Source organism: Saccostrea echinata, unplaced genomic scaffold, assembly GCF_033153115.1.
Source record: "Saccostrea echinata isolate AGI-Se365-2 ecotype Australia unplaced genomic scaffold, CSIRO_AGI_Sech_v1 ptg000002l, whole genome shotgun sequence".
NCBI lineage: Eukaryota > Metazoa > Mollusca > Bivalvia > Ostreida > Ostreidae > Saccostrea > Saccostrea echinata.
In genome coordinates, this window is record NW_026889751.1 from 11,440,645 (window position 1) to 11,468,178 (window position 27,534).

The window sequence follows — 27,534 nt, forward strand, 5'->3', positions numbered from 1 at the left end:
ATATTAAAGACATGGCTGAAATAAATCCTACTTGTCTTTTTTTCTTCTTTTTTTATTAAAAAGAATTATTAAGAAAAGAAGCCTTTCAAAAAAATGCATTTCATGCAAAAATTATTGTAACATACAAAAATACTGTCAGAGAACTAAATTCACCATTATTGGTCCAAGAATTGTAACAAAGATCTCAATTTAAATAAACTGCAAGATACTTTAATCAAGGAGTTGTCACACAGTGGCATTTGCTGAAAGTAAAATTATGAACAATCAGTCAACAAATTCACCTCTGAAAATTGCATGTGCAAGTGATGCATATAAAACTGGAAAAATGACTTTTCTTGGCACTATTGCTTGGTACATGTACATGGTGATCTTGTCTACAACACTTAATGCAGACCAACCTGTTTTGCAAACAGAAAGCTGAAAATCATCCAAAGAAAGTAAAAGAAAATCACTGTATCCAGAAAGTGCTCATCATTTCAACCTTAACCTAAACATATTAATGTTTTAATTATAAATAGAAGGTGGCTATTTTCAAATTACATGAACACAACTTCAACTTGTTGTTTATCAAATAAAAAAATAATAATTGATCTTTGTTAATTAGTTTGATTAATATAAAATGATATACAACAAAACAGGCTTACTAACAAAGAAATATTGTTTGACAAGAGTGCAATTACTAAACATCCAAGTGTATACACAGTTACACTGAAAACAGAAGAAAAACTGTAGTTTTGTCAAGTTTATGCTAGTATTCAACCCCTGCAGAATACTGCATACTACTTCTACAAATTTAATCTCATTTGTACTTTGAATCAAATTTTGTCCATGAAAATAATAAGAAAATGTGACTGTCTCTGACTGATACAAAACATTATGCTTGAAATACCATCTTTTATATTCTGTAAGCATGGATATGCCAAAGCTATCTGTTCTAGGTATTATGAAGGTTAAAACTCTTTCATGGAAGCATATAGCAAACACATGCAGACATGATTAAAAAAAAATTCTTAAAAGAACACTGCCTGTATCATTTGTTCACAATTTTTACCTTTGGAAAGTAAATTGCACTAGACAACTGACACTTAGAGGGATGGCACTTTCACATGATATCACAGTTTACAAGCCCAAGCATTTCAAATAATACCTCATCACCCCCATAAGAACTGTTGCAAAAAGAAGTTGATTCAGTCCCATCTTACTTATATTTACTGATAAAGCATATCATCTTAATTTACTTTCTGAAGATAGTACAGCTGGTTCTGATATGACTTAGCAGGTGAAGGGCAATAACCATCCATCTGTGCCCATCCCTCAAAGTTCATAACTTACACACTCACACACCATTCTTTTTTTTTTTTCCATTTACACAGTCTTAAATATACATACTTGTGTACACATTATCAACCCAGCTTTCTGCGTGGGCTCCATTTATTTTATCATACAAATACTTTATATGTTCTTTACACATTTGTACAAAATAAAAATCTGTTAATGCGATTGTTATATAAATTTTACCACAGACGAGTTAATATCTATAATCTGTCCACCGACAAACTCTCACACGCCTTTGGGATCTGGTCCATCCCAATGTGGCCCGCTTCATGTTCCTCAAACAAATCGTTCAACATTCCAGCACTTTAACATGGCATCACAGTTTAAGTTCATTGGCAATTTTTGAAGCAATGTTCTTAAACCCTATAGAGGTCCCTGAAATCCGTTTGAATCGTACCCCATTGAGGGAGAGTCTTGGAAGCTTACAGACCTCCATTTCCCATTGCACTAAGCTGTCTGTATTAGGGTCCCCATGTACACACAGTAACAAAAACTTCTCCCGCTGTTCATAATCACAGTTGTTGGCATCTAACACTTTCCTTATTTCCTTCATCATGTCATTAGGGTCCATTGAACTAGTGGTTTTCATGCTCCATGTGAATCTCAGTGACCTGGGTTTGACCATTGGGTTGTCGGACTGTCCCTCTGCTACTGACCTGCGGAACAATTTGCTGAAAATTACAACAATGTAATACTTAATGTATGGCTATCCCTCCAACACTGGCACTTGATGACAGAATTCAATTAGTAAAGAGTCACAAAGATCAAACGCTTCATGCAACACATCCAAAAGTCAAATTCATGGATATTTTTCTCTGCTATGATATCATACTCCATATATTTGATAATTTGCACCATGCAATTGATACTTTTTGAGTAGCATCATTTTCATGCATGTGAATACACATGATTTTAGTATAATTTTGGTCTAGATACACATTCTAAAATTTTCAGATATATTGAAAGTATTTTAGGAGAATTTCAAGTTTTTTTTTTGGTGTAAATTTTTATCTTCCCTGATCAAGAGTTATTCAAGAAAACCAAAAGATTCACAATAAAAGCCATGAAGAAATTGTGAGAATTAATTTTGTGAAATGAGATAAATGTCTTCCACCTGATATACTATAAAGGAAGTATGGATAAGCAGACTGAAAATACAGCTGACTCCCATTACCCCAATATCAGAAAGGTCTTTGAGGTGAATATTCTATCATAAACCTTGCCCAGTAAGATCCCTTTGACCTAATGCTAAGGATTATCATATGTATTCTTAAAATTAAAGTAAATGAAGTATACACTATATGTAGCAAATTAATAATTTTCCTTAATAATAACTGCTATTTCTATAATTTCAATCATCAGTTCGTCACTATTTATATTAAATTTTGTTTTTTTTAAATTCATTTTTTTTTATTTTATTTTATTTATTTTTTTTTTTTTTTAATTTTTAAATTTTCACTTCCAAAGTTTTAACATGATACATCAAAATAAGCCTGTAACAAAGTTAAGAACAACACACATGCAAACTTCTGTCTTGCATTACAAATATAATAGGTAACCAAGGTGTCAATACACCTATAGATAATGTCCCTGTTCCACTTTTACAGGCCAGTGAATTTCCAGATCTAAGAATCAGCTGTATAAGATATTGTCCGATTAGAATGTGTGCTCTGAATATATATATGTACTCCAGATATCTAAGGTCTCAGTGTTGTGAGGGTAGCCAAGATAAAAAAAGATGTTAGTTTATACTTTATATTTAAGATCAAACTGAATACCATGACAATAAATATAGAAAAAAAAAATAAAATACAACAATTATACATGGTTTCTAGCAATCTGCCAGTAGTTAACATAAACTCCAATCATCAGTTTGGCAGAGTTTGAATTTCTTTCTCAATTTCACAATAATTAATGAAATAATATAGGTACTTGAGAGTGGACACGTACAGTTCACGACTCAATGACTTTTGATCCACCTTCTCCCCACTCAAAGTTGTGTTTTCCCTGAAATATGATTGGACCAATGTAGAACTGTATATATATAGAGAGAGAATTTTTTTTTTTATCTCATAAATCAATTCTTCACACACAGCAGCAACATAATTAAAAGCTAAAGAAAAAGAGGGTGAGTAAGTCATCAGATTTATTTTCATGATGAGATTCAAAGTTTGTGAAAAAAAAAGAAGAGAAGAAAAAAAAAAAAACAGTACTGGTGCAATACTAGTGATCCAGATCAACCCCGAAACCACAACGCTGCATTCAGCACCCACAGCCAACAATCGGAATCTGTTCCTAATTTTATCTACAAGTCTCTACATTAATGGAAGAATGCTTCTCCATGAGGGAATACATGCAACCTTTTTCTTTATCACATTTGGTCAACACACTTGTGATTATAGCCCCGAGATGAAGAATCAATAAACCATGTATAATTGTACAATGTGAACCAATACAACTATGGCAATACAAGTTCTCTCTATGATAATACACAAGTTAGTGAAGCCAAAAATAACAGGTATCATGAACAGTGTGTATGCACTTATTTCAATGCTATGATGCAAACATAAACTGTACAGATAAAATGCAAAAAAAAAGAGTCAAATAAAAAAGAGGGAATTCTCCTCATGTTACTTAATTTAAACAAGATCTCAGATTATTTTACTATTTAATATCAAATTAAGTATTCTATATATACGGCAAGACTTTAAAGGGATGAAGTTCACAATCATAGTGATAAATCTGTTATCAAATGAAACCTTTCTTGATTATATATAATGTCTCTGCTTATTCCTAAATTGTCCTCAAATTATATAAAATAGCATTCACCTTACATAGAAAAAAAGCACTTTTAAGCTTTACCAAGAGATAAGACCCATGCATCCATTTTTCAAGCATACATACCTTCGACTGAATTTTTGACTTAGTTTATTGAAAAATGACATGCGACCTGCCGCATTCATAGCAGATGTGTCCTGAGTGTGATCGGGTCCATTGTAAGTTCTGGGCTGCCGTCTGTCTCTCACTGGACCACCGTGGAATGTGTTTCTGAGAACAGTTCTATTCAGATAACTTTTGGGTGGTACAGGAGAAACAGGTAAAGTTTTTCCAGGGGCAGTCCTAAAAAACAGGGAGCATTTATATAGGACAAAATGCTAAACTACCACCAAAGATTTCCATATTTGATTTTTTCACCCTTAAATCTCCAATTCTGAATTTTTCACCCTTATTCATTTTTGATTTTTACACCCTCAAGTGTTGAACTTTCTCTTCAAATCATATAAGGTTATATGTTTACTGCAGTGTGTAATCGTGTCTCAACAAGTTCTGCCACCTAGCTCTTCAAAATCTTTCAAATGTGTTAGAACATTTAATGCTACACTAATAAACACACACATAGCTGTAATTTAGGTCAGGAACAGTTAGTTTATCTTACTACATGGCTATATGATTTTAATCCGATTACCAGGAATACCTATCTTCTATTGTGCACCACTTACGTTGGTCGAAAATTGTCGCCATCATTAAGAGGAGGTAGGTCTGTGACGCGAGCCACTTGGGATTGTGTTAAACTTGCAGACTTCACATGGCTTTTAGGCCGGACAGATGGATTCTCTGTACCACCAGTCGAATTGGACATTGGTCTACAAACAACATATCTTTTATCCAATATTTTTTTTTTTTCATAAATCATACATACATATGAATTAAGTGTATTTAAAATGAACAAAGTTTACACTTCTATCAACAGTCCTATAGCATTTATATACTAGACAGAATATTTCAAAGAAGAAAATATTTCTTCTAAAGTTCATGAATGTTAAAACATTGTATACCCTCTGAGATCCTGGCCGTTAGTTGTGCGGGTTGGTTTTTCCTGGGATGGCTGGGAACGAACATCCCCCGGGCTAAAGGTCTCACTGCGGCCTGTCCGGCGGGGAATACTACTGTGAATGGAGCTGTTCTTGGCTGAAGACGAGGAAGAAGATGAGGTCTGGGAGGAAGTTAATTTTTTGGGCATTGTAGAACGGGTTGGTGTGGAACTGATCTGTAAAAGGGGAGAAAAAAAACAGGGGTTTTATTAACTCTTGGCTCTTTTTTCATTGATTTGCACAGTGGATAGTGATTGGGTGAACTGCAGATTTTAAAAGCTACACAAGCAACAAGAAACTCTTTGATGGTAAATGAAGCATTACATAAAAGGAACACATGCTATTGCAACTCTCTATTCTGTGTATACAAAGCAATTCTTTTCTTTTCTATAAGCATGCTGATGATTTTGTGATTTTTATAAAAGGAACTGTTGCTTTTGTTTAAAGGATTAATTTTGTTTTGATCAGTTGGGAATAAGTAAACATCACCTGCTGTCCTTTGATACTCTCTCGTACGAAAGGAGATCTCTGAAATTTAATGAAACCTTCGTACAGTATCTGTGACAATTACATGGGATAATTTATACACTATTTTGGGGATGTTAATTATATACCTTTCACCAGGGAAGTGTATTAAAAGTGTTAATTAAGGTGGCAATTTGAATTCAGTAATTGAGTATTTATGTGCATTAGTGTGTGAAAAGAATTTCCTACCCTACTAGATACATGTATATGACAAAAGTTAAAACAGGACATTGGCATTATAGCCCTTGACCTGAATTTTTTTTAGACCTGACAACAATATTACAGTCCTTGACCTTAAGTTCATGCACAAGTTTAGAACTGCAAAATCTGCACATGCATGTACAGGGTTAGTATTCTAGCATGCACGGCTATTACTAATACATTATCACAAGGTTAATGCAATATCAAAGCTAATGCCACTATTAATCACTAAAACACATTGACACCACTCCAATGCAATGATGTTACATAAAAACATGAGTGTTTGTCTGATGCTGAATGTTATTCACTATTTATATAAACTAGCTTCCACTGAAGATATCATGAATTCTTGTAAAGTAGAGATGTAAAGTTGCCAATTTTTGAACAGAGACAGTCAAGGCAATCATTAAAGCTCAGTGGCAAGTGTTAAGTAGAACTTCCATGAAAATATGGTATTTCAGACATTGTTACTGCCACTTCAGACCTAATTTTGACGATAGCAGATGATACATTGCTGTATTCATATAAAACAGAAAATGAAATAAAACTTTTTCCCTCTCTCAAATGTTAGCTAAGAATTTTCACAGTTTCAAAAGTTAAGCAGAGACTGAAATCATAAAGTTTACACTTTCTACAAGCTGGGTTAATTATACAGCTATTTAAACAAGATTTTGTAGGTTTTTTTTTTTGGGGTGATCATTTCATTATCTCCATGTGCAAAAGAAAAGGAGACTGTTAAAATATGACACACTGGTATAACTGCTCCTGTCAAGCATAAAAACAACGACATTTATCTATGTACAGCCACATCCATATATATTTTTTTAACGACATGATGCTAGAAATATTTCCCTGAAAAAATTATTGAAAATCAGAGAAGCTGCTCTTAGCATAAATTTGTGAATGTCATTTCTGCCCTTTTAACAGTGTATGCTTTTCTAGGGAAAGACAATTGTCATTAGTTACGCTTTTATTTTAGAAACATAATACCGGTATCTGCACATCATCTTTGTCCCTAGCAATGGTAACAGATTTTTTTTAACAAAAAAAAAAAAATAAATAAATAAATAAAATAAATAAATAAATAAAATAAAATAAAATGCACATTTCTGCCATAAAAAAGAAGTTTAAGCTTATTCTATTAGTTAAATTTGGTTGTAATGTTTTACAGTTTCTTTCTTCTTCTTTTTTTTAACACTGAGGTATATATATACAAGTTTCTTCCATTTTTGAGGAAGAAAAGTATAATAGGTAGGAACTTAATGTCTGAAACAGTCATAATTCTGAGGAAAATTTTTAAGGATTATCATATGTAAAATTCTTACAAAATTGGAGAGCTTGGTATCTTTAAACTGAGTAATTTTCCTTCCTCATGTTTCATGAATAGCCACATTTATGTAAAATTAATATTTTTAACCAATGAAAATTTTCAACAAATTCATTTCAGGTACACCTAGTTCAGTAACTTCAGGAGAGATGATACAAGGTAGTGGGGTTTTTTTCTTCTTTTTTTTTTAATTTTTACAACCACTTTAGATTTTCATTTCTGTATTTAAAAAATAATTTAAATATTCTATAATTCATGAACTTTCTAGGTCTGTTGTGTTTACATTTTGTTCTATTGATCTATCAACCGTAATCTTTTACATTTAAGAATGCTTTTCACATTTCAATTTTTAGGTCACCTGAGTCACTCAGGTGACCTATTGCTATCTGTTCTCGTCCGTCGGCGTGCGTCGTGCGTCGTGCGGTGTGCGTCGTGTGTTAACATTTGAACATTTTAAGCTTCTTCTCTGAAACCGCTTAACCAATTTCAACCAAATTTGGCATATAGCATCTATGGGTGAAGGGGAACAAAAATGGTGAATTTCATGGTCCCTGCCCCCCTGGGACCTGAGGGGTGGGGCTAAAACCACTGAAAATAATGCAATCTTTAAAAATCTTCTTCTTTACTCCAGGACATCAAGCAGTCAAACTGTTGGCATCATAGTAATAAGCATTGAGCCCTCTACCAAAATTGTGAAATTCATGGCCCCAGGGTCAGGGGTTCTGGTGCTAGGGTGGGGCTATATAGAACATATAGTGAAAGTGCATTATTTCTTTGAAAATCTTCTTCTCTGCTCCTGGGTATTAAATAAACTAAATAAGTACATAGTTATGAAGAGCAAGAGTGCCTCATCCAAAATTGTGAATTTCATGGCCCCAGGGTCAGGGGTTCTGGTGTTAGGGCGGGGCTCTATTGATTATGTAGTGAAAATGCATGAATTCTTTGAAAATCTTCTTCTCTGCTCCTGGGTATTAAATAAAGTAACTAAGTACATAGTTATGATGAACAAGAGTGCCTCTTCCAAAATTGTGAATTTCATGGCCTCAGGGTCAGGGGTTCTGGTGTTAGGGCGGGGCTCTATTGATTATATAGTGAAAATGCAGTAATTCTATGAAAATCCTTTTCTGTGCTCCTGGTTATTAAATAAAGTAACTAAGTACATAGTTATGATGAGCAAGAGTGCCTCTTCCAAAATTGTGAATTTCATGGCCCCAGGGTCAGGAGTTCTGGTGTTGGGGGGGGGGGGGGGCTCTATTGATTGTATAGTAGAATTGCAGTAATTCTATGAAAATCCTTTTCTGTGCTCCTGGTTATTAAATAAAGTAACTAAGTACATAGTTATGAAGAGCAAGAGTACTTCTCCCAAAATTGTGAATTTCATGGCCCCAGGGTCAGGGGTTCTGGTGTTAGGGCGGGGCTCTATTGATTATGTAGTGAAAATGCATGAATTCTTTGAAAATCTTCTTCTCTGCTCCTGGGTATTAAATAAAGTAACTTAGTACATAGTTATGATGAGCAAGAGTGCCTCTTCCGAAATTGTGAATTTCATGGCCTCAGGGTCAGGGGTTCTGGTGTTAGGGCGGGGCTCTATTGATTATATAGTGAAAATGCAGTAATTCTATGAAAATCCTTTTCTGTGCTCCTGGGTATTAAATAAAGTAACTAAGTACATAGTTATGATGAGCAAGAGTGCCTCTTCCAAAATTGTGAATTTCATGGCCCCAGGGTCAGGGGTTCTGGTGTTGGGGGGGGGGGGGGCTCTATTGATTGTATAGTAGAATTGCAGTAATTCTATGAAAATCCTTTTCTGTGCTCCTGGTTATTAAATAAAGTAACTAAGTACATAGTTATGAAGAGCAAGAGTACTTCTTCCAAAATTGTGAAATTCATGGCCCCAGGGTCAGGGGTTCTGGTGTTGGGGGGGGGGGGGCTCTATTGATTATATAGTGAAAATGCATTAATTCTTAGAAAATCTTTTCTGCTCCTGGGTATTAAATAAAATAACTAAGTACATAGTTATGATGAGCAAGAGTGCCTCTTCCAAAATTGTGAATTTCATGGCCCCAGGGTCAGGGGTTCTGGTGTTAGAGGGGGGGGGGGGGCTCTATTGATTATATAGGGAAAGGGCATGAATTCTTTCAAAATCTTCTTCTCTGCTCCTGGGTATTTTTCAAACAAAGGAAGTGCATGGTTATGATAAGGAAGAATGCCTCTTCCAAAATTGTGAAATTCATGGCCCCTGGGTCAGGGGTTCGGGGGGGGGGGGGGAGCTCTATTGATTACATTTATATAGTGAAAATGCTTAATTTCTTTCAAAAATTTTTATCTACTCCTGGTTATAAACTAAAGAAACAAGTGTATAGTTATGATGAGAAAGGGTGCTTCTTCCAGAATTGTGAGTTCGTGGCCAATGGGTCAGATGTTCTGGTGTAAGGATGGGGCTTTATTTATTTAATAATATGGTGAAAATGCATTTCTTTGAAAATTGTCTATGCTTCTTTGGATGTTCAAGACAAACAGAGTAAAAGTTTTAATATGCAAGGGTATTTTTACCAGAATTTTGAACACCTGGACCATTTAGTCAAGTTTTCTGGTCCTGGCCAGGGCTCTATTAACTTGTATTCTACTGAGCAAAGTTATTCCCCTTCATTCACCTTTGATAATTAATCAATTTACATAATGTATTTGAAAGCTTAATAGAATAAGAGAATTATGCAAGAAAATTTATTGTATAATAAAAAAAGTACTTTCATAGTTTTAATGACTTGGAAATAATAGATGAATAAAAATGAGACAAAAATAACCTATCTTTTTAAATGTTCTTCAACGGCCAAGAGAGGCCATTGTGAGAAGGAATAATATGGGCTTGAATAATAGACATTTTGTTAATAGTCTGCATGGGAATAGTGATAAATGGGGGGGGGGGGGGGGGGCAGATAGATACTAGACCAATTATTTTGTTGATGCTAATCATACTATTTTCTTGCTGTTGGGCAACAAAGCTTCATTTATCAGTTTATGGATCCTCTAAATTGTTGTATTGTACTCAGGTGACCGTTAAGGCCCTTGGGCCTCTTGTTTAAAACCCTGTTCACCATTACGAAATAATATACTGGTACAATGTATATTGATATATTATCATTGATATACATGTATTCTCATGCATTTACCATGCTTGACAGTTTATAATTTGTTTTTTAATAATATACATGTATTATAGTCATTCCACTAAAATCTAGCTACATTTCATATGCTCATGTTGTTATGTCAACTTCTCAAAATATACATATATTTATTTATTAAAGAAGTGGTGCCATATCTACAGTAAAATTGAGGATATAATTGCAGTAATTTCTCTCTACTTTCCAGAGTTGCCTACCTTTGGAGATTCCATGATGGGGCCTCCAGAGGGAGTTTTCCGCCCGGAAAGGGCATTCTCCTTGGTAGAGGAAGAATCGATGGTGTTCTGCCTACGTGGGGTGTGTGATGATGATTGAGAACTAGATGGTCCTGTAGTTCCTACAAATTCACAAAAGAAAACATGGATATTTTTTGTCCTGAGGATATTTGTAAAATAAGTCCTCATCATTCCATTTCACAACCATTTGTTTTGTTCTGTTGAATTTTGAAACACTACATTACTTACCGTTACACTATAAAAAAATTAAACTTTGAAGTATTGCCCATTTTTATTTAACAAATATGCCTTAGCAAGGAGAGTAGTGATGGGACATCGGTTAATTTTCATAATCGATCATCGGTTGGAATTGGTTACTGCTTCCGATGCGATTTTACCCATTATAATCGGATGTCATAGTTTTGTATATAAAAAGCAGACTATTACCATTATTTCATATTTCTTTAACATGGATATATAAAATATATAATATTTTCTTTGTTGTTTTGCTTCTTTTACACTTTCTACATATGCACCTTTCAGTTCTTAATCACCTCTGCTTCGTGCTAATTGGCTAGTATCAGATGCAGAAGCCATTTTCTTTCATTAAGAAGAAATAAATTTTAAACCAAAAATGGATAATTCTGGAATGTATTGTATCAGAAGTATGTTTCCAATGATCGATTATGAAAAATTATAATCGATCATCGGAATCGGTACCATATTGATGTTCTTTGATTATCGGTACAACACTAAAGGAGAGGAAAAATAGCTCTGGTTAGGATGTTCACATTAATTTTGAAAATAAATAAGAGGCTCAAAGGCCTTGTCAGTCATTTGATTATAACAAAATCCTGCAATGGATCCACAGAATGGCAATTTTATACTTATATAATAAAACAAAATAAACTTGTAGATGAAGACATGCTGCTCAAAACATTAATCAGCAAAACCCAGTGTAATTCTTTTATTTGATTTACTATCAGTTACATCATCATAGGTAAACGACAAAGGGGAATAAGTTCAATTAAAGCAGAGTGAAAATTTCACACACATACACATAACCATAATAGAGCCCTGCCCTAACTCAGGGCTCGACATTAACGCTTGTCCGCTTGTCCGGTACCAGTGAAAAAAAAATACGGACAAGTGAATATTGCTTGGCACTTGTCCGATTGGACAAGTGCATTTTAATGTAAAGAAGTCTTCAAATAATAAAAAGAACGACTGTTGAAAGTTCATCGGTAAAGACGGAAGCAGTACATAAAAAACGAACTTTGATCCCGATATGAATTGCTATGTAATTGAGTTCACACTCGATCGGGATCGAAGTTCACTAATTGCATACTACTGCAAAGGCATGGAAGTTACGCCGAGTTACGAAGTTTAGATTCTGTTTGATGTTGACAGTTTCATTTGTGAACATTTATGTTGTTGTCAGGATAGAAAGTCTAGATAAAATTTTGCTTTTTTATGTTTTTTGTATTTATAGATAACATCACTAATCAATCACATGTAATGGACTTTATTTTAGTTTTCAAGTTGACAGTATTGTATCTTTATTGAACAATGTTCGGACAAGTGAAGTTGAAGTTCGGACAAGTAAATGTCCTGGTCACTTGTCTGAATGGACAAGTAGGGAAAAAAGTTAATGTCGAGCCCTGTAACTCCAGAACCCAACCCAGAGGCCATGAATTTCAAAATTTTGAAAGAGGCACCCTTAATCATTATAACAACTTTGTTTGGTAAATTCCTAGCAGTAGATAGAATGAATGCATTTTCACTAAATGATCAATAGTGCCCCACCCTTATTCTAGAATCCTAACCCAGGGGCCATGAATTTCACAATTTTGGAAGAAGCAATCTTGCTCATCATTACCATGCACTTAGTTTGTCTGCTATATACCCATGAGCAGAGAAGATTTTCAAAGAGATAATGCATTTTCACTATATGATCATTAGAGCCCCACCTAACACCCATAGGACCAAAAATTTCAAAATTTGGGTATAGGGCTTAATGCTTATAATAAAACTAAGTTTAAATGCCTGATGTCTAGGAGGAAAGAAGAAAAAGATTTTTGTAGATTGCATTAATTTTGATGATTTTGGCCTAAGGGAGGCAGAGACCATGAAATTTATTTTTTGTTTCCCTTTTCTAAAAGATGCTATATACCAAACTTGGTTGAAATTGGTGCAGCGGTTTCAAAGAACAAACTGAAAATTTTCAAATGTTAACACATAATGATGAACAAAAACTGATAGCAGTACGTGACCTGAATTACTCAGGTGACCTAAAAAATTGGTAAAACCCTAAAAATTTCAACAACCATCAAACTTTGACTTGATTACTAATTCTGCTTGGCACTGATTTTTTTTTATCTGCACAAGGATTGAGAGCAGAGGATTGTTAATCTGATGAAATTTCCACTTAATTACTATTTCCTCAGTTCATACACATTAAGGCACACTTTTTTACAAAGCATTTTATCTTACATCATTTAATCTAGACTATCTTTAATCTGGACAATGACTTCAATAATGAGTCCTTAACTGATGGAGACATAAGTAAAATTGACAGTTCTTCTCTTGTTTTTAAATTCAGATCAAGTAAAACATATTAAGAGTGTGTTATGATCAATTACATGCAATCTTTTCTGCTTACGTTTGATACTACCATTATTTTCTGTGCCTTGGCTGTACCGTCGCCTGCCTTGATTGGTGCCACTACTGGTCGCCGACTGACTACGGGTCACTTTGTTAGGAGACTGACTATTGGCTGTGTTTTCACTATGTGGCCTATTTGAGGACATCTGCCCTAAATGTCTTAATGACTGACTACTGCCAGAGCGGTCACTGCCCTCCAACTGTGAAGAAAATAAATAATCAGCTATACAAGGTCAAGGACATTTATCAGCTGAGGATAATTTCTGTAATATCATGGAATTTTTACTTAATTTCTGTACCACAACTCCAAGTGTACATCAATGATGGAGTTTAGTGGTCTGACTTACATCTGATGTCCTCCTCCCTAACAACAGATACGTGGCCTGGACGTCATCATACTTCTGGTGTGTGATGGAGTCCTCTACAGCTTGCCTTGTGTAGCCCATGTTTAGCATCAATTCTAAGTTCAACAGAAAAAAGGGATTTATATGAAAACCTTATTGGAAACAAGATATTTCTACATGAAGTTTTACACAATACAGGTACCTCTAACATACTGAGCATTTCTTGTCCCATCTAACTTAATTAAAGGGTTAGAAAGTTTATTTTTCACAGCAATTTGTAAGTTGATTAGTAAACTAACAGTATCTAAGTATATCTGAATGTCTTACACCTTCCTCATTTTCCAGGTCAAAACATGAAAGAGGATAAAATGCATGAATATTTAACTCAAATTAAAATGAACACACAAAGATTAAAACTTGACAAAATGGCACTTTTATTTTGGTGCAGAAAACCAAAATTTCTTGTTGGTGGTACATGCAGGACACATCATTCAACAACAATTAACAAGCAGTTTACACAGAATACCCAAATTCCCAAACCTCTGACAAACATTAAGAATATCTTAAAACAGGATACTAGATGATACTAGATATTTTGATGGTCACTGATTAATACTAGAACTGACCTAATGGGATTAATAATCCCTGCCAGGCAAGCAAAGAAATGTCATAAAACTTGTGAAATAGCTTGAAAGAACTCTGCCTTCTTGCGGGGAGAAAAAAATTCCAAGATTTCTTGTCCTTTACATCTTGAATAAATATGGCTGGTTAATGGCTGTAAATCTTAAGATAATAGCAACCTTTGTATTTAGTATGAAAATTTCACTTTCCACAAAAGCCAGAAACATTTACCTTTGAGTCACTGAATCAATGAAAGCCTAGAATCATGACAGAGTTCAAGGTCATAAACAACCTTTGTATCAGGTATAACCTCCTGATGCTCCTCTAATACGGAGTTTTGTCTATATCTAAATTCTTTAGAATTTGACACTTCTGAATCATGTGACCTTGACCTTGTCTAAATGCCTTTGCTCAGTCAAGTTATTTTCTAGGCATAATCAACATTCAATCCAATAAGATCTAAATATTTCATTATAGAATTATTTATATGGAAAATTCTGTATTTCAAATCCCTTGACCTTGACCTTATCCAAATAACAATCCTGATAGGTTGTTACAAACCCTCTGGTTCAAAAATGTAGGAAAACCGCTGTATTAAATATGGTATAAAAGATACTGCTGCACTTCTTTTTTTTTCTCCATAGTTTTTTAATTGCTTACTGATCATAATTAAATGTAGCTGATTCATTCATAAGATACCTTTTTCTACGATGTTTTAGTTAGTTTAATAGTTTCAATACTAATGAGAAAACAGAACACTTTACTGAAATCTCCATAAATCCCTTTGATAGACTTGGTTATACAAGGGTGAATAACACTTCAGTTAAAAAGAGTGGAAATTTAGTACTATCATAGAAGTTCAAAGAAAACGTCATAGCAAAGAAATGAAACATCCATGTGTCATCTCTCAGACTTGGCCATTGAAAAGAATTTTACGGTGGGCACACATGCATGTTCTGGTCTTTGCCATGTCTGCAGCCGACAAATCTATGTACCTATTCGTTTATTTTCAAGGAGGTCTTTTGGTGGCTCCTTGTAGGGCTTTAAATCCCGTTCTTCATAACCCATATTGATCCATCTGTCTTTCATAATATTCTGACACAAAATAAGAAATGCCATGAAATAAAAAAAAACAACACATAATGTTGACATCAAGCAAGCATGAACTAGGCTCATCTAATCACCAATGATAAGTCTAGGTAGGAGCACATCTGTTTGAATTCTTTTTTTATTTTCATGTGAAATTCTAATTGGTTAACCAAGGCAAATCATGAGTCATTTGATGAACTGTTCAAACTTGCTTCTAAGCGGAGTGCTTGCTGACCAAGATTTCTTAGAGACTGATAGCAACTTTAACGCTGCATGATTTACAACCCCTCTTGCTGGTTCTCCAGAAATCTTGGTAACAATGAGCCCCTTGTCACTACAGGACAATACAAGTGTGTGTCAGGGATTTTTTTACCTATCCGCAAGGGGTCAAGGACATCTGCAGGGGGCTCTACAAAAGGTTTAAGTTCATCATCCTCGCAACCTATATTCATCCACTTGTCCTTCATAATATTCTGTGATAGCATAAAGTTCAAAGAAATGATATTAAAATAGGTCATGTCATCTGAATTTAAAAAATGGCTATCTACAGTCTCAAATTGTGAAGATAAATATAGCCATGTCACTTCATGAAAGTCCAATTATTCATGATCTCATTTATCCTACTCATGTATATGTATATAATTCACCTTAAACTCTTATTCCAATATTTGAAAATTTTGTTTTCCTTATCTTCACACCTCATTTGCATAATTCAATATCAAGCCTGAGAGGTTTGACCTTGTCAGTACATCAAGATAACACTTCAGGTCGGGTGCTTTTTAACACATCTGAATGACAGTGTACATAAAAGAAGCATATATTGTGAAAAATAAAGAATTGTTACTCTGAATAGAAGCCCTTACCTCTAGACAAACTCTCTTAGTAGGATTTAATACTAAAAACTTTTTTAACAGATTTTCACAGTCTGTTGACATGTAAAATGGGATTCGGTATTTTCCACGTAACACCCTTTCTCTCAATTCCTAAAAAAGAAAAAGAGAAAGAAACTAAGTAAAACAGGAAAAAAAGAGACTTTGAGAAATGACGAAAAACTCGGATGTAACCACAGTCAGAAATTGTGGAGTAGTCAAATAAAATGTGAAAATCTTAATTTGGTTCTAAGAAAAGATATTCTGATGAAATAGAATTTGCCCCCAAAAGGCAAATTTCTGTTTAAAACAGAACTCTGGCCTTAAGTACAATCTGATAGAAGCCATTGCCATGGCCAAAATAGTTTTTTCTTTAATATCAAGAAATGCCCCCCCCCCCCCCAAAAAAAAACAACAGACTTCAGCAATACTCCTCTTTCACTGATGCTTGGGGACGGTATTGAGGAATATACATGTACATATGTTATATGGCTAGATAAATCCCTGTGAAAACAAGGTGGTAAACTTGCTAAATTTTTCCCTTCATTATTAAGTAAAAAACCTCCAGTGTATGTAGATTACAATATACATGTATATCACTTACAAAATTGGAGCATTATTATCCATTACTTTTATCACTTGCCTTTAAATTCTGTCCATCAAATGGAAGAGAACCACTGACTAGTGTGTACAGTATAACTCCTAAACTCCAAACATCCACCTCGGGCCCATCATACTTCTTCCCTATATGAAATTACAACAAAAAGTTTTCAATTAAAAGAAGCAACCTTCTAAATGGTAATCCTTCCCCAAATGTCATCTTTCTAAACAATTAGAAAACTGCACAACATATACAAGATTACATGTATTATTAACTTGCGTATCATGGTATATAGAACAAGATTACATGTATTATTAACTTGTGTATCCTGGTATATATAGAATAAAGTTTTTTATTAAGCTCATCTGAGCAAAAGGTCCATGTGAGCTTTTCTGATCACAGTTTGTCTGTTGAAGATTCAAATTTGTTCAAATTATGGTGACTGGGGCTAGGGTGGGGTCACAATAGGGGAATAAAAGTTTTACACTGTATTCAAGAGAAAAAATAAAATATTTAAGTTCTTCTTTTAAAGAACACCAGGCCCACAATTAGTCATTTTGATATGTCAGCATACCCACATCATGTGAATTCAAGTTTATTCATATGGTGCCTGGGGCATGATGGGGTCACATAAGGGGGTCAGCATTTAACATGGGGTTATCCAGAAAAAAAAAATCTTTATATATATATATGTATATATATATATATATATATATATATATATATATATATATATATATATATATATATATATATATATATATATATATATATATATGGGAGAGGACTATCTATGGGAGAGGACTATCTAAGTTTTTAGAACTTGTGTCCAATCCCTTTGACACATTGTCAATAAAATATGTTCAAAAAAAAAAAAGAAAAAAAAATATATCTTCCTCTCCGGACCCCTTCCTCTCAATTAGCTTCAGAACTGTAGCTCTCTGGTGGAGAAAATTCAGACAGATAAACCAGAGAGCTACAGACCCAATTATTGTAACTTCGATTTACGCCGCCACTTTTTTGTCGCTTGCTTCGGGTATTATTTCTTTAATTTATGCATTCCAACGCTACAAACGTGGTATCCGATAATAAAATTATATATTTTACTCCCATATCTTTCAACGATTCCAAACAGCCGTACGTAGTCTTGGAGTATCAGTTTAAAAAAATGCATTCCGAGCTCCATGTTGGTGTAATGCAAAAAATAACATGCCCGATCGTTTTTTTTATCTCTCTCTCTCTTTTTTTTTTATATATATTGTTTTCTTTATAGACAATTGAATATATATACATGATATTTGAACTTCCAGACTTTTTTATTCACATTTTCTCGGCAGATGGATGTTCTTTTAAAAACTTTTTTTTGAAAGACTCCCAACATGGGTGTCGGGATGGGAAATTTTTAAAATGATATTCCAAGACCACATAGGGCCATTTGGAACCATTGAAAAATAAATAAAGTATAAAGAATGGGAGTAAAATATATGGTTAATTATTGGATATAAATTGTAAATTGAGGGAACACATAAAATACAAGAAATAGTACTCGAAGCGAGCTACAAAAAACCGACAGTGTAAATCGAAGGTTTTTACAATGCTTGGATCTGTAGCTCTCTGGTTTATCTGTCCGAATTATCTCAACCAGAAAGCTACAGTTCTGCAGCTACCTCTTAAGGAAAGGGCCATAGTGAGTCTTATTGGTATTCAAAATTCCCATGTATGACAGATTCAAATCTGTTCAAATCACGGCCCTTTGGATTGGGGCTACAACAGCTGATAAAATTTTTAATGGGAAAATACTGCAAAAATCTTTAAAAATCTCAAGAGCAGTGGGTCACAATTAATCACACAGTAACTGAATTGCATCCAAGTTATCTCTTAAGTATGAGTAAGCCCACTTAAGGGAGTCAAGGTTAAACAACCGGATACATAAAAAAAAATCCCACAACAGCGCTCTATAGAATCATATATGTTGATATAACCTGGATATAAGAAGACACCCCATGTCATGTATATTTTGTTTGGTCAAGTCATTGCCCCTGGGCAAAGGTGGGGTCACCACAGGGGATCAATGATCTTAATTAGAAAATGACAATCTTCTCAGAAAAGCAGAGCCAAGGTGATTCAGGCAAGTGCTGTGGCCAATGAGCCTCCCCCCCCCTTTTTTTTTTTTAAATAACTGGTCATTAAAAGAAATTTGCTGATAAAAATTCTTCCTACCCTGAAACAATTCTGGAGCAGCATATGGAGGGCTCCCACAGAATGTGTCCAACTTATTTCCTGGAACAAACTCATTGCTAAAACCAAAGTCAGCAATCTTTATGTTCATATCACCATCTAACAGTAAGTTTTCAGCCTGAAATGAATCAGAAAAAAAAAATTGTTATATTCTCCCAGTCTCATGCTTTCCAATATTGAACTTTCAAAAATTTGACATAATTACTACTTTTATAAATACAAGGCAATTCAGGCAGTTCAAAACAATAGCACTACAAACATGAGTATCTGTGATTAGTGAGCACCTTTTACAAACACTTAACCTACAGTATAAATTTCTGAACTCTTGCCTTTGAATTTTTACTTCACTATTGCCCCTTAATCCAAGTAGCACTTTTATATAAGGAGAGTTAAACTGATTTGTTAGGTAATCTTGATCTTAATCCTTTTTCTTTAATTAAATCAGTATGTAACTTTCTCCCTTCCATTTCTTTAGTGTCTACCAAAACTCTGTTGTCCAACAGTAGAGTCAGTGATTCCTGGGAATTTCCAATATAACATTTGAATTTTGTAGGAGAAAAATTTTCAAAAATAGCAAATATTATAAATCCGGGGGGATTTTTGTATTATAGAAAACCTTCCTCAGGGTATTTCTGCAAGTAAGAACATTTGCTACACTGGCCATCTGATTACATGCAAATCATTGTGTTCCTCATTTGTGCAGTATGTATGCTTTTGAGGCACACAGTGCATGCATATATGCACTTTAATAAATCCTTTAACAACTTTGTTGTGAGGTTATAATAGCCAAATTCCCCAAGAAATGTGATATTCAGGTGCATAGTCTAGAATGTTTAACCGTTTGAGACAGTTGGCCTTTTATCCTACCCGCCTAATGCATACTTGTGTACTTGTCTCATGTAACAGGCTAGTTTAGCGAAACAGGGTACTACATTATGGTTGACTTCATCTGATCATTATGTACCAAATGTATCACATATTTATCCCTAGCCCTTGGGTTAATCTGGTGTAACGCTTTACCTGTGACAAAACATTTCCAATGCTAACAGGTAGCATACATGTTCATACAATTTACCTACTTGAAAAAGAGGTATTTACTTATCACAGAATATTTAAAACTCCTTTTACCTTAAGATCTCTGTGGACTATATGCTTTTGATGGCAGTACTGCACAGATGATACAATCTACAACAATAACAAAAAGAAAGTCATTACTTGCTGGACACAGTCTTTAAATCAATATTCCTGCTTCAAAGACACAGCCTTGAATCCAAAGATAAAGATCTGCAACCTCAGCAAAATCAATCAATACATCTCTCTGTATTTTTTTTCCTAGATATCTGGAGTGCACCTTTCTGCAAAATCTATCTAAACATGTATATTTATATCTCTCTTGATAAATTTATTGTCTTCCTGCATTAGAGATAAAACTCGAAGTAAATTTATAATCATGATAACTTATGACCTTCATGACATCTAAGCATAAAATTTCTAAACCTCAAGTTTTTCCCAAACTTAAAGTAAAACTGACAGAACCAGTCTTTGTGGTTGCTTAATCATGTTAATAGTAAACTAACAATGCTTATCTGCACAACAATAAAATACTTAGGCATGGCTTTAAAAGAGAGCAATGTACAATGTCCTTTCTGTGAGTCATATGAACATCCTTGTGTCATCACAGCATCTGTTTATTTATAAACCAATACCGAGGAAATAAATACTTATCGATAAGACTTTTAATATCACTTGAAATGGATATACAACCTTCTTTAGATTTTAATCCCTCCAAATTGAAATCGTAATTCAATTTTTCCTTATTTCTGGAGGTTTATAAAGTCATAAAGACATTGACTGATCAAACGATATATTTGTAACATATATTTCATGCTGAAGAGGAAAACAAAATTTAAGTGTGAACAGGGCTGTATTGAACTCTGTGCTGTATTGAAAACTGTGCCACCAAATTCATAGAATAGGAGTTCCATCACTTTTTTATCAAGTTTAAGAAACCTGACATCTCTGTTAAGAGTGTAACTCTATTACTATGGACAGTCAACTGGGTTTCTGACATTTGGTTACTGAATCCCTTCATTTTGACTTACTATACGTATAAAAAACAAACGGCAAAATAAAACAAAAAGCAAGTTTTTTGTTTTGTTTTTTTTTTGAAGCAAGAACTCCAAATATTATGACCTTTCATAAAAGCAGAACTTGCTTCAAAGAAAAACAGAAGCATTACAAAGAATTCAATTAGCATAATCATGCAACAACACAGACTGTCAGCTATGTTGGTTCATTGACACTGCAGAGCAATGACAGTTCAGCCTACACTATCTATATTGAACAAAACAGAAAAATTAAAGAAAACATAAAAAAAAACCCTGAAAAACAAATAATTCTTTTGTTAAAACAGCACATTTCATTTGCTATGGGTGTTCCTTTGCATATACCTTCAGAAGGAAAGACAGACAGTTTAAACTGATTGGTATCAATTTATATAAACCTTGAACCAAAACTTCATAGACTCAACTGTCTAATTGGGTCAAAATCAGGCTCAAGTGTTGATGCATCTGGGCTGAACTAAGTAGGCTGAAGTGAATGAAATCTTAAGTGCCACATTCCACATTTCAACTTTTTTAAAATCATTAGTTGATGCATAAAAAAAAAGATATGCTAGTTCACAATCACTTGATATTTACTTGGGCTTTATCAGAATTCACTTACATCTCAGGCCAGTTTCAGGAAGTAATCATTTTTTATGTTTTTTTGGATATCATAATCAAACAGTTCATCAGTGACATTGCTAAAGCCCAATAAAAAAAAATGATCACTTACTATTACATGCTTACACAAAATAGGGTCTGTAAGGCCATATAAATTTAAAATTTAGATTCTCATCCTAATTTGCTAACAAAATGGGGCGGGTGGGCGGGTTTTATTTTTTATTTTTTATAAATGAATGTATCAACAAAACATTCGTACACATAATTTTTACATTATGTTAATGCCAATATGAATAAATTTTATTTTCATATTCTTTTAAATATCTACAGAAGATTCTTGTTATAGAATATTAAAATATTTATAGTTTTATTAACAAATAATCAAGTACACAGATACGGCACACGCCAAACAAAATGGGGTGCTGATCCTAATAAATTGCATATGCATGTTTGCTCAGCGACCTTTCCCCAAATACCTTATAGTTTTACCAACAACTCCTTCTATTCTGTGTGATATACAGATATCACAGACTTCTACTGTCCTCATACATTCAATCGTTCTTGAGACTTGACATGTTCGACATTAAAATATATCATATTTACAAAAACAGGATTGTGTAAATCTGTAAAATATTCTACTGAAAAGCCTAGGCCTTAACAGTTTTAAGATTTAACATTTCCTTAGCACTATTATTCTCTAAAGTCTTTGGACGATGTTTTATTATTTTTTTTAATGCAAAATCACATACAACTGGAGATCGTTATTTAAAACTTGACCATGTGTATTTTCTTCGTCTGTTTTTACTTGGTTAAAATCTCTTTAAAAACTTGCCCATGCCAGTGATGGTATCTAGATGTGTTTATATGTTATTTTTGCTTTTCTGCCTTCTCTTTACTGACAAATTATCTTTTCCTTACGTATTTAAACTGCTTTTATTGCCGATATTTCTCCATTCTTCACATAGTTTTTTTTTGCTATAAATAGCGCCACGCGACTTTTAATACAGACGGGAGATAACTCTTAAATTTTGACCCAGATTCTTGCTGCATAAAAATACATGAAAATAATACGCTTGGCATCCAAAAAACAAAATAAAAAACAATGGGGCGGGGCACTTTGAGAGGGGCGGGCGGGGATGAGAATCTAAAGATTAATTTTATCTGGCCTAAGTAGGATTTTATTTTTCATGTTTTAATTTTTTTTTTTTTTTACATATTAAAAAACAGTTTGAAGCTCTCTTCTTCTAGCCATAAAATATATTTTGTACAATCTACCTGATAGCTCCAAAAAAGGCTATTAAAAATGACCTTATGACCTATCAACCATAAACTATAAAGGAAAATACACAGACATGCAATTTCTGAATTTTACAATGAAAAAAAAATTGGGTTGATGCATAACATTTTTAGGGTTGGTCAGGTACATGTAAAGAAACTTTTTTGTTTTCTTAGGCCTTGCATCAAGAAAAAAATCTCTATCAAATGGAGGAAACTTTCTTTTAATTTCATCCTCAGACATTTTATTAAAATACTGAATATCATATCACACAGTTACAAATAACTAGTAATTCTTTACCAATCAGTACATATTATGCTGGCTATCATTTTCGTAAAAAGCAAATATATGTACATTTTGAGTGATTTCTTTTAATTCGATTCTTGATATAGGATAAATATAGATTTGTTATTAATGTATTAACAGAATCTTATGAATACAAGTTTCTATGTCAACTTTGGGATTTTTGAAAATTTTTCCTTGTACATATTTCTTGGTAAATCATTAAAATGCTCTTACCCAATTCTTCCCTAAACTATTGTTATCCCATTATACACTAGCTGCAGAACTGTAGCGTTATGATTTTATATTTAGGTCTTTGACCATAATGCTACAGATTCCATAATGCAAATATGGTGCAATTTACGGTGCAAGATTTTCTGCACATGGTTGGTGAGAATTTCTCCACTTTCCAGCATTGGTCAATCAACTACCTTTCACTCCCTAATTCTAGCCATATTCTTTAACCAATCTGTATATCTACCTCCTAACCCTTTATAGTCATCTCTACAGACCAATAAACTCATTTTTTTTCCTCAATTTTTTGCCATCCGACAAAAAATTCAAAACAACTGTGCGCAGAAAGTCTTGTGCCGTAAATTGCACAAATACTTGCATTAAGAGACCTGTAGCGTTATGGTCAAAGACTTTAATATAAAATCATAACACCACAGTTCTGCAGCTAATTATACACCAGACAGTTTGATTTTTTCCAATTGAATCCTTTATAAAATTTTGGACCCCCTTTTGTCACCCACTTTTTCCCACAGACCCATTACCTAATCTAAAAGTTTCTTCATATGTGGCAATGTGTGCAATTTGTTTGTTTGTTTTGCTTTTTTTTTGTTTTTGGTGTTTTTTTTTTTGTATTTTGAATGAATTTCTCCAGATACGTAGCATGCATATTTTTAGTATTTTGGTCTGACCATAGAGGACTATGATTTGAACTATGGTAAACCTACATGGAAATATGCATGTCAAATACAAGACTGAGGATCTGTTGTTTATCCCTGAATTTTCAGTATTTTTTCCCTCCCTATTTTCACTCAAAATACTTCTAACTTTTCTTTTGTTTTCTTCAGGGTGTTGAAGGCAAATTCAAAAACAAACCTACACAATAAACATGTATTCAAGATTGTACAAGTTTAGGAATTTTTTTATCCAATGGACCCAAGGGAACACTTTTGAATAACCCTAATCTTTATGCATACTACTTTCACGCAAAATACTGAAAACCAACTGGTCCAAAAAAAAAAAAAAAAAATTATTCCCTATTTTGATAAAACAGCAACAGGTAATGCAACTTCATAATATAGTCACATTCACAGGGCTCTAATTGGCGATTAATTTAGTCACCATGGCACCTAAAAATTATGATTGGCCCGTAAAATATTTCTATCAAGTCGCCAAATTTTAGCGACCATTTTAAATTCACTTGTTGAGCATCAAATTGCTGAACTAAAAAAAAGATTTTGAATTTTTTTCTTTATTAAGAGCAGAAAAGAAGTTTAAAAACTTACCTGGCGACTTAAAATTTGCATTGGTGACTAATTTTTTTTTTATTAGGAGCAAGTTGGCCACTAAATTTTAGAGGTCACATAGAGGCCTGATTCAGGAAATTATGTTTCTTTGGTTCACTGTTGTTTTTAGTATGGCATAATTTGCAACATTAGGTGTTTCCTCCTTTTCACGACATTTTATATTTAATACTTGTGGGTGCATATTGCAATTTATACATGCATGTACATTTTTCCATATTTCAATTCCAAAACACTTCCAAAGTCTTTTCAACAATTTTTCAAATTCTTTACCGTACATATTCGATAAGCATATTCAGGGCATATTCAATAAGCATATTCACTGAACATTAAAAAAATAAGTACAAACATATTTAATATTCATATTCAATGAAGATTATAACATAAACTAACCTGACGAAATTTGGCTCTGGCTTCCTTTTCCTTCATTCTACCATGGGCAACAAGATAGTCAAATACTTCTCCTGCAACAGTAGAGAAAATGTAAAACTAAAAAGTGAATATGGATTTAGAATTGCTAGGTCTTTAACATGTAATCTAAAATGTTATCTTGCTGTAAGTAACTCTGCTCAAAGCCCCCCTTTTTCCCCCAAAAGCAACCCAAAATTCTACATACACCCATAAAAACCTCGTTATCTAAACAAAAAAAAAATTAGACCTATTTTATTGTTCCGTCGTAACTTTAATGATATAAAGTAAATGAAGAAGTATTGATACAGTGACAAAGAAGCAATTTACAATATGTATTACATGGTACCAAACTGCTCAACCTAATGATACTTTGCCTATGGCCACAAAATTCAGTGGGCCAGATTTTCAAAATTATTTGATCTGATCAACTGTGGCCTAAGTATCATAATTATGGCTGAGGTGCTGATTGACAGAACCATGTGACATTCATTTCTGCCAGCATTTCAAAACAGACTTCATATGAAAATTGTTCCACGGCATTCACTGGGATATTGATTCAATTTAAAAATCACTAAAGTAAATTTTCTGTTTAACAACTGACCTCCACTTGCATACTCCATGACTAAGTACAATGTTTTCTCTGTTTCAATCACTTCAAACAGTTTCACTGGAAAACAAAATTCAGACACATCATTTTTTTTTCTTCTTCTAGAAAGGTTTTAAAGAAATTCATTTATGATTTATCTCATTTAAAAAAAAACAAAACAACATACATTGCATTTGTTTATAAGACAAGTTTTAGTGGATACAAATATCATTACAGTTTAAGACATACCAATGTTGGGATGATCCAAGTTCTTCATTATTCTTACTTCCCTAAAAAGCTGTTAAAAAGGGAAAAAAAAAATGTGTGTGCTTAGATATACAGCTACGTTTTTTTTTTTTTAATCTTGATTATCTATTCATTATGACTTTTCTTTTAATAAATGTATCCTTTTTTATACTAAAAGGTCATCTAAGAATTGATTATTCATTAATATTCAATGCATGACTTACCTTGTTTAAGCTTGATGGGTTCAGCTGTGTCTTGTCAATAATTTTGATTGCAACCTAAGTGGCATAAAATATGAGTCAATATGATAACTAAGAAATCAATGTGTACTGTGTCCACATATGCAGAAAAAAGGAAACTGATGTAATTTCATTATCCGCATCATACAACATGCATGATTTTATTACACAGCTAAATACATTTATATTTTTCAACCTTATCTGTTTGTTTACATTTGTCTTGACTGAGAGTGCCATGACTCAGTATTTCCTTCCACGTTAAAAAAATAAACAGTATGCAGATAATTTTATCACTCCTATATTTTGACAATCAGCTGATCAATTGACAGCTGCAGTAATCGCCACCAAGGCAACATCAATGGTATATTGTTAAACTCACCTCCCTGCCAGTTGGGACATGTTTGGCCAACTTGACTTTGGCAAAATTTCCTTTGCCTATCGTTTTGATAAGTCTGTATTTTCCTATGTGTGGTTCATCCGTTCTTCGCCCGGAGGATGAGATTCTCGGGTTGGCATTGTCATCGGTTTGCTGTGTGTATGTGCAAAGAACAAAATAAGTAGGTCACCCAGGAAGTGCACAACGGCCACAAAAATTAAACTCGTCATGCAAAGAAAAAAATATGAAACAGTTTCAGAATTAACTTACCCGGCGATTGCTGCTTCTTGATTCCGTTGTAACCGATTCATGAACCGTTTGCAATGGGGTTCGAGTCGACATGTTGAATAAATTATAGTTTGACGTCCAGGTGAGACTACGTTGAAACGATTCTTTACAGAATATAATGCTTCATTCGCAGTTTTTCTACCCTAAGCGTCTATATACACAATTTATCTACTTATCTCTAACAGAATCGGCTTCCGTGGACGCTTTCTGGTTCGTTTTTCACAGAAAATCGGGGTCATTTACAGCACCAAGTTGACTATGAAGTAGTGCCCTTGGGTCCATCAAAAAGTGAAGTTCACAAGGCAAACGGGATTTAATCTCCATTTAAAACATATCATTATAAAATAAAGTTATCACTTTCAGCCTGGGCTTTGGTTTTTATGAGTTCAGACCACTAGGTTACACATAGAAACAAAATTTATTCCCTATGTCAAGTAACAAAAATGGCTGACTCGTTCCACGCCAAATTCTCCCAAAATGTAAACGCCG

The 27,534-nt window shown here is 33.7% G+C and overlaps 1 protein-coding gene across 10 annotated transcripts; it reads right to left on the reverse strand.

The window, feature by feature from the left end:
• Positions 1 to 932: 932 nt before the first annotated feature.
• LOC133172486 (MAP/microtubule affinity-regulating kinase 3-like) lies at positions 933 to 27,534 on the reverse strand. 10 transcript variants are annotated; one of them, XM_061307393.1, is made up of 20 exons: positions 27,028 to 27,534; positions 26,761 to 26,910; positions 26,367 to 26,420; positions 26,146 to 26,194; positions 25,912 to 25,977; positions 25,293 to 25,363; positions 20,212 to 20,268; positions 19,066 to 19,201; positions 16,888 to 16,988; positions 16,239 to 16,358; positions 15,282 to 15,381; positions 13,669 to 13,781; positions 13,332 to 13,521; positions 10,640 to 10,779; positions 5,697 to 5,735; positions 5,172 to 5,383; positions 4,836 to 4,979; positions 4,240 to 4,455; positions 3,268 to 3,342; positions 933 to 2,006 (listed from the first exon to the last, which is right to left on the reverse strand). In XM_061307393.1, exons 1-20 carry the CDS (start codon positions 27,097 to 27,099, stop codon positions 1,652 to 1,654), a joined length of 2,460 nt encoding a protein of 819 aa, XP_061163377.1. In that variant the 5' UTR covers positions 27,100 to 27,534; the 3' UTR covers positions 933 to 1,651. The 10 variants fall into 10 exon arrangements, with proteins under 10 accessions (XP_061163377.1, XP_061163401.1, XP_061163393.1 ...); XM_061307417.1 differs by having other exon boundaries at positions 933 to 1,991; positions 3,286 to 3,342; positions 13,320 to 13,521; XM_061307409.1 differs by having other exon boundaries at positions 3,286 to 3,342; positions 13,320 to 13,521.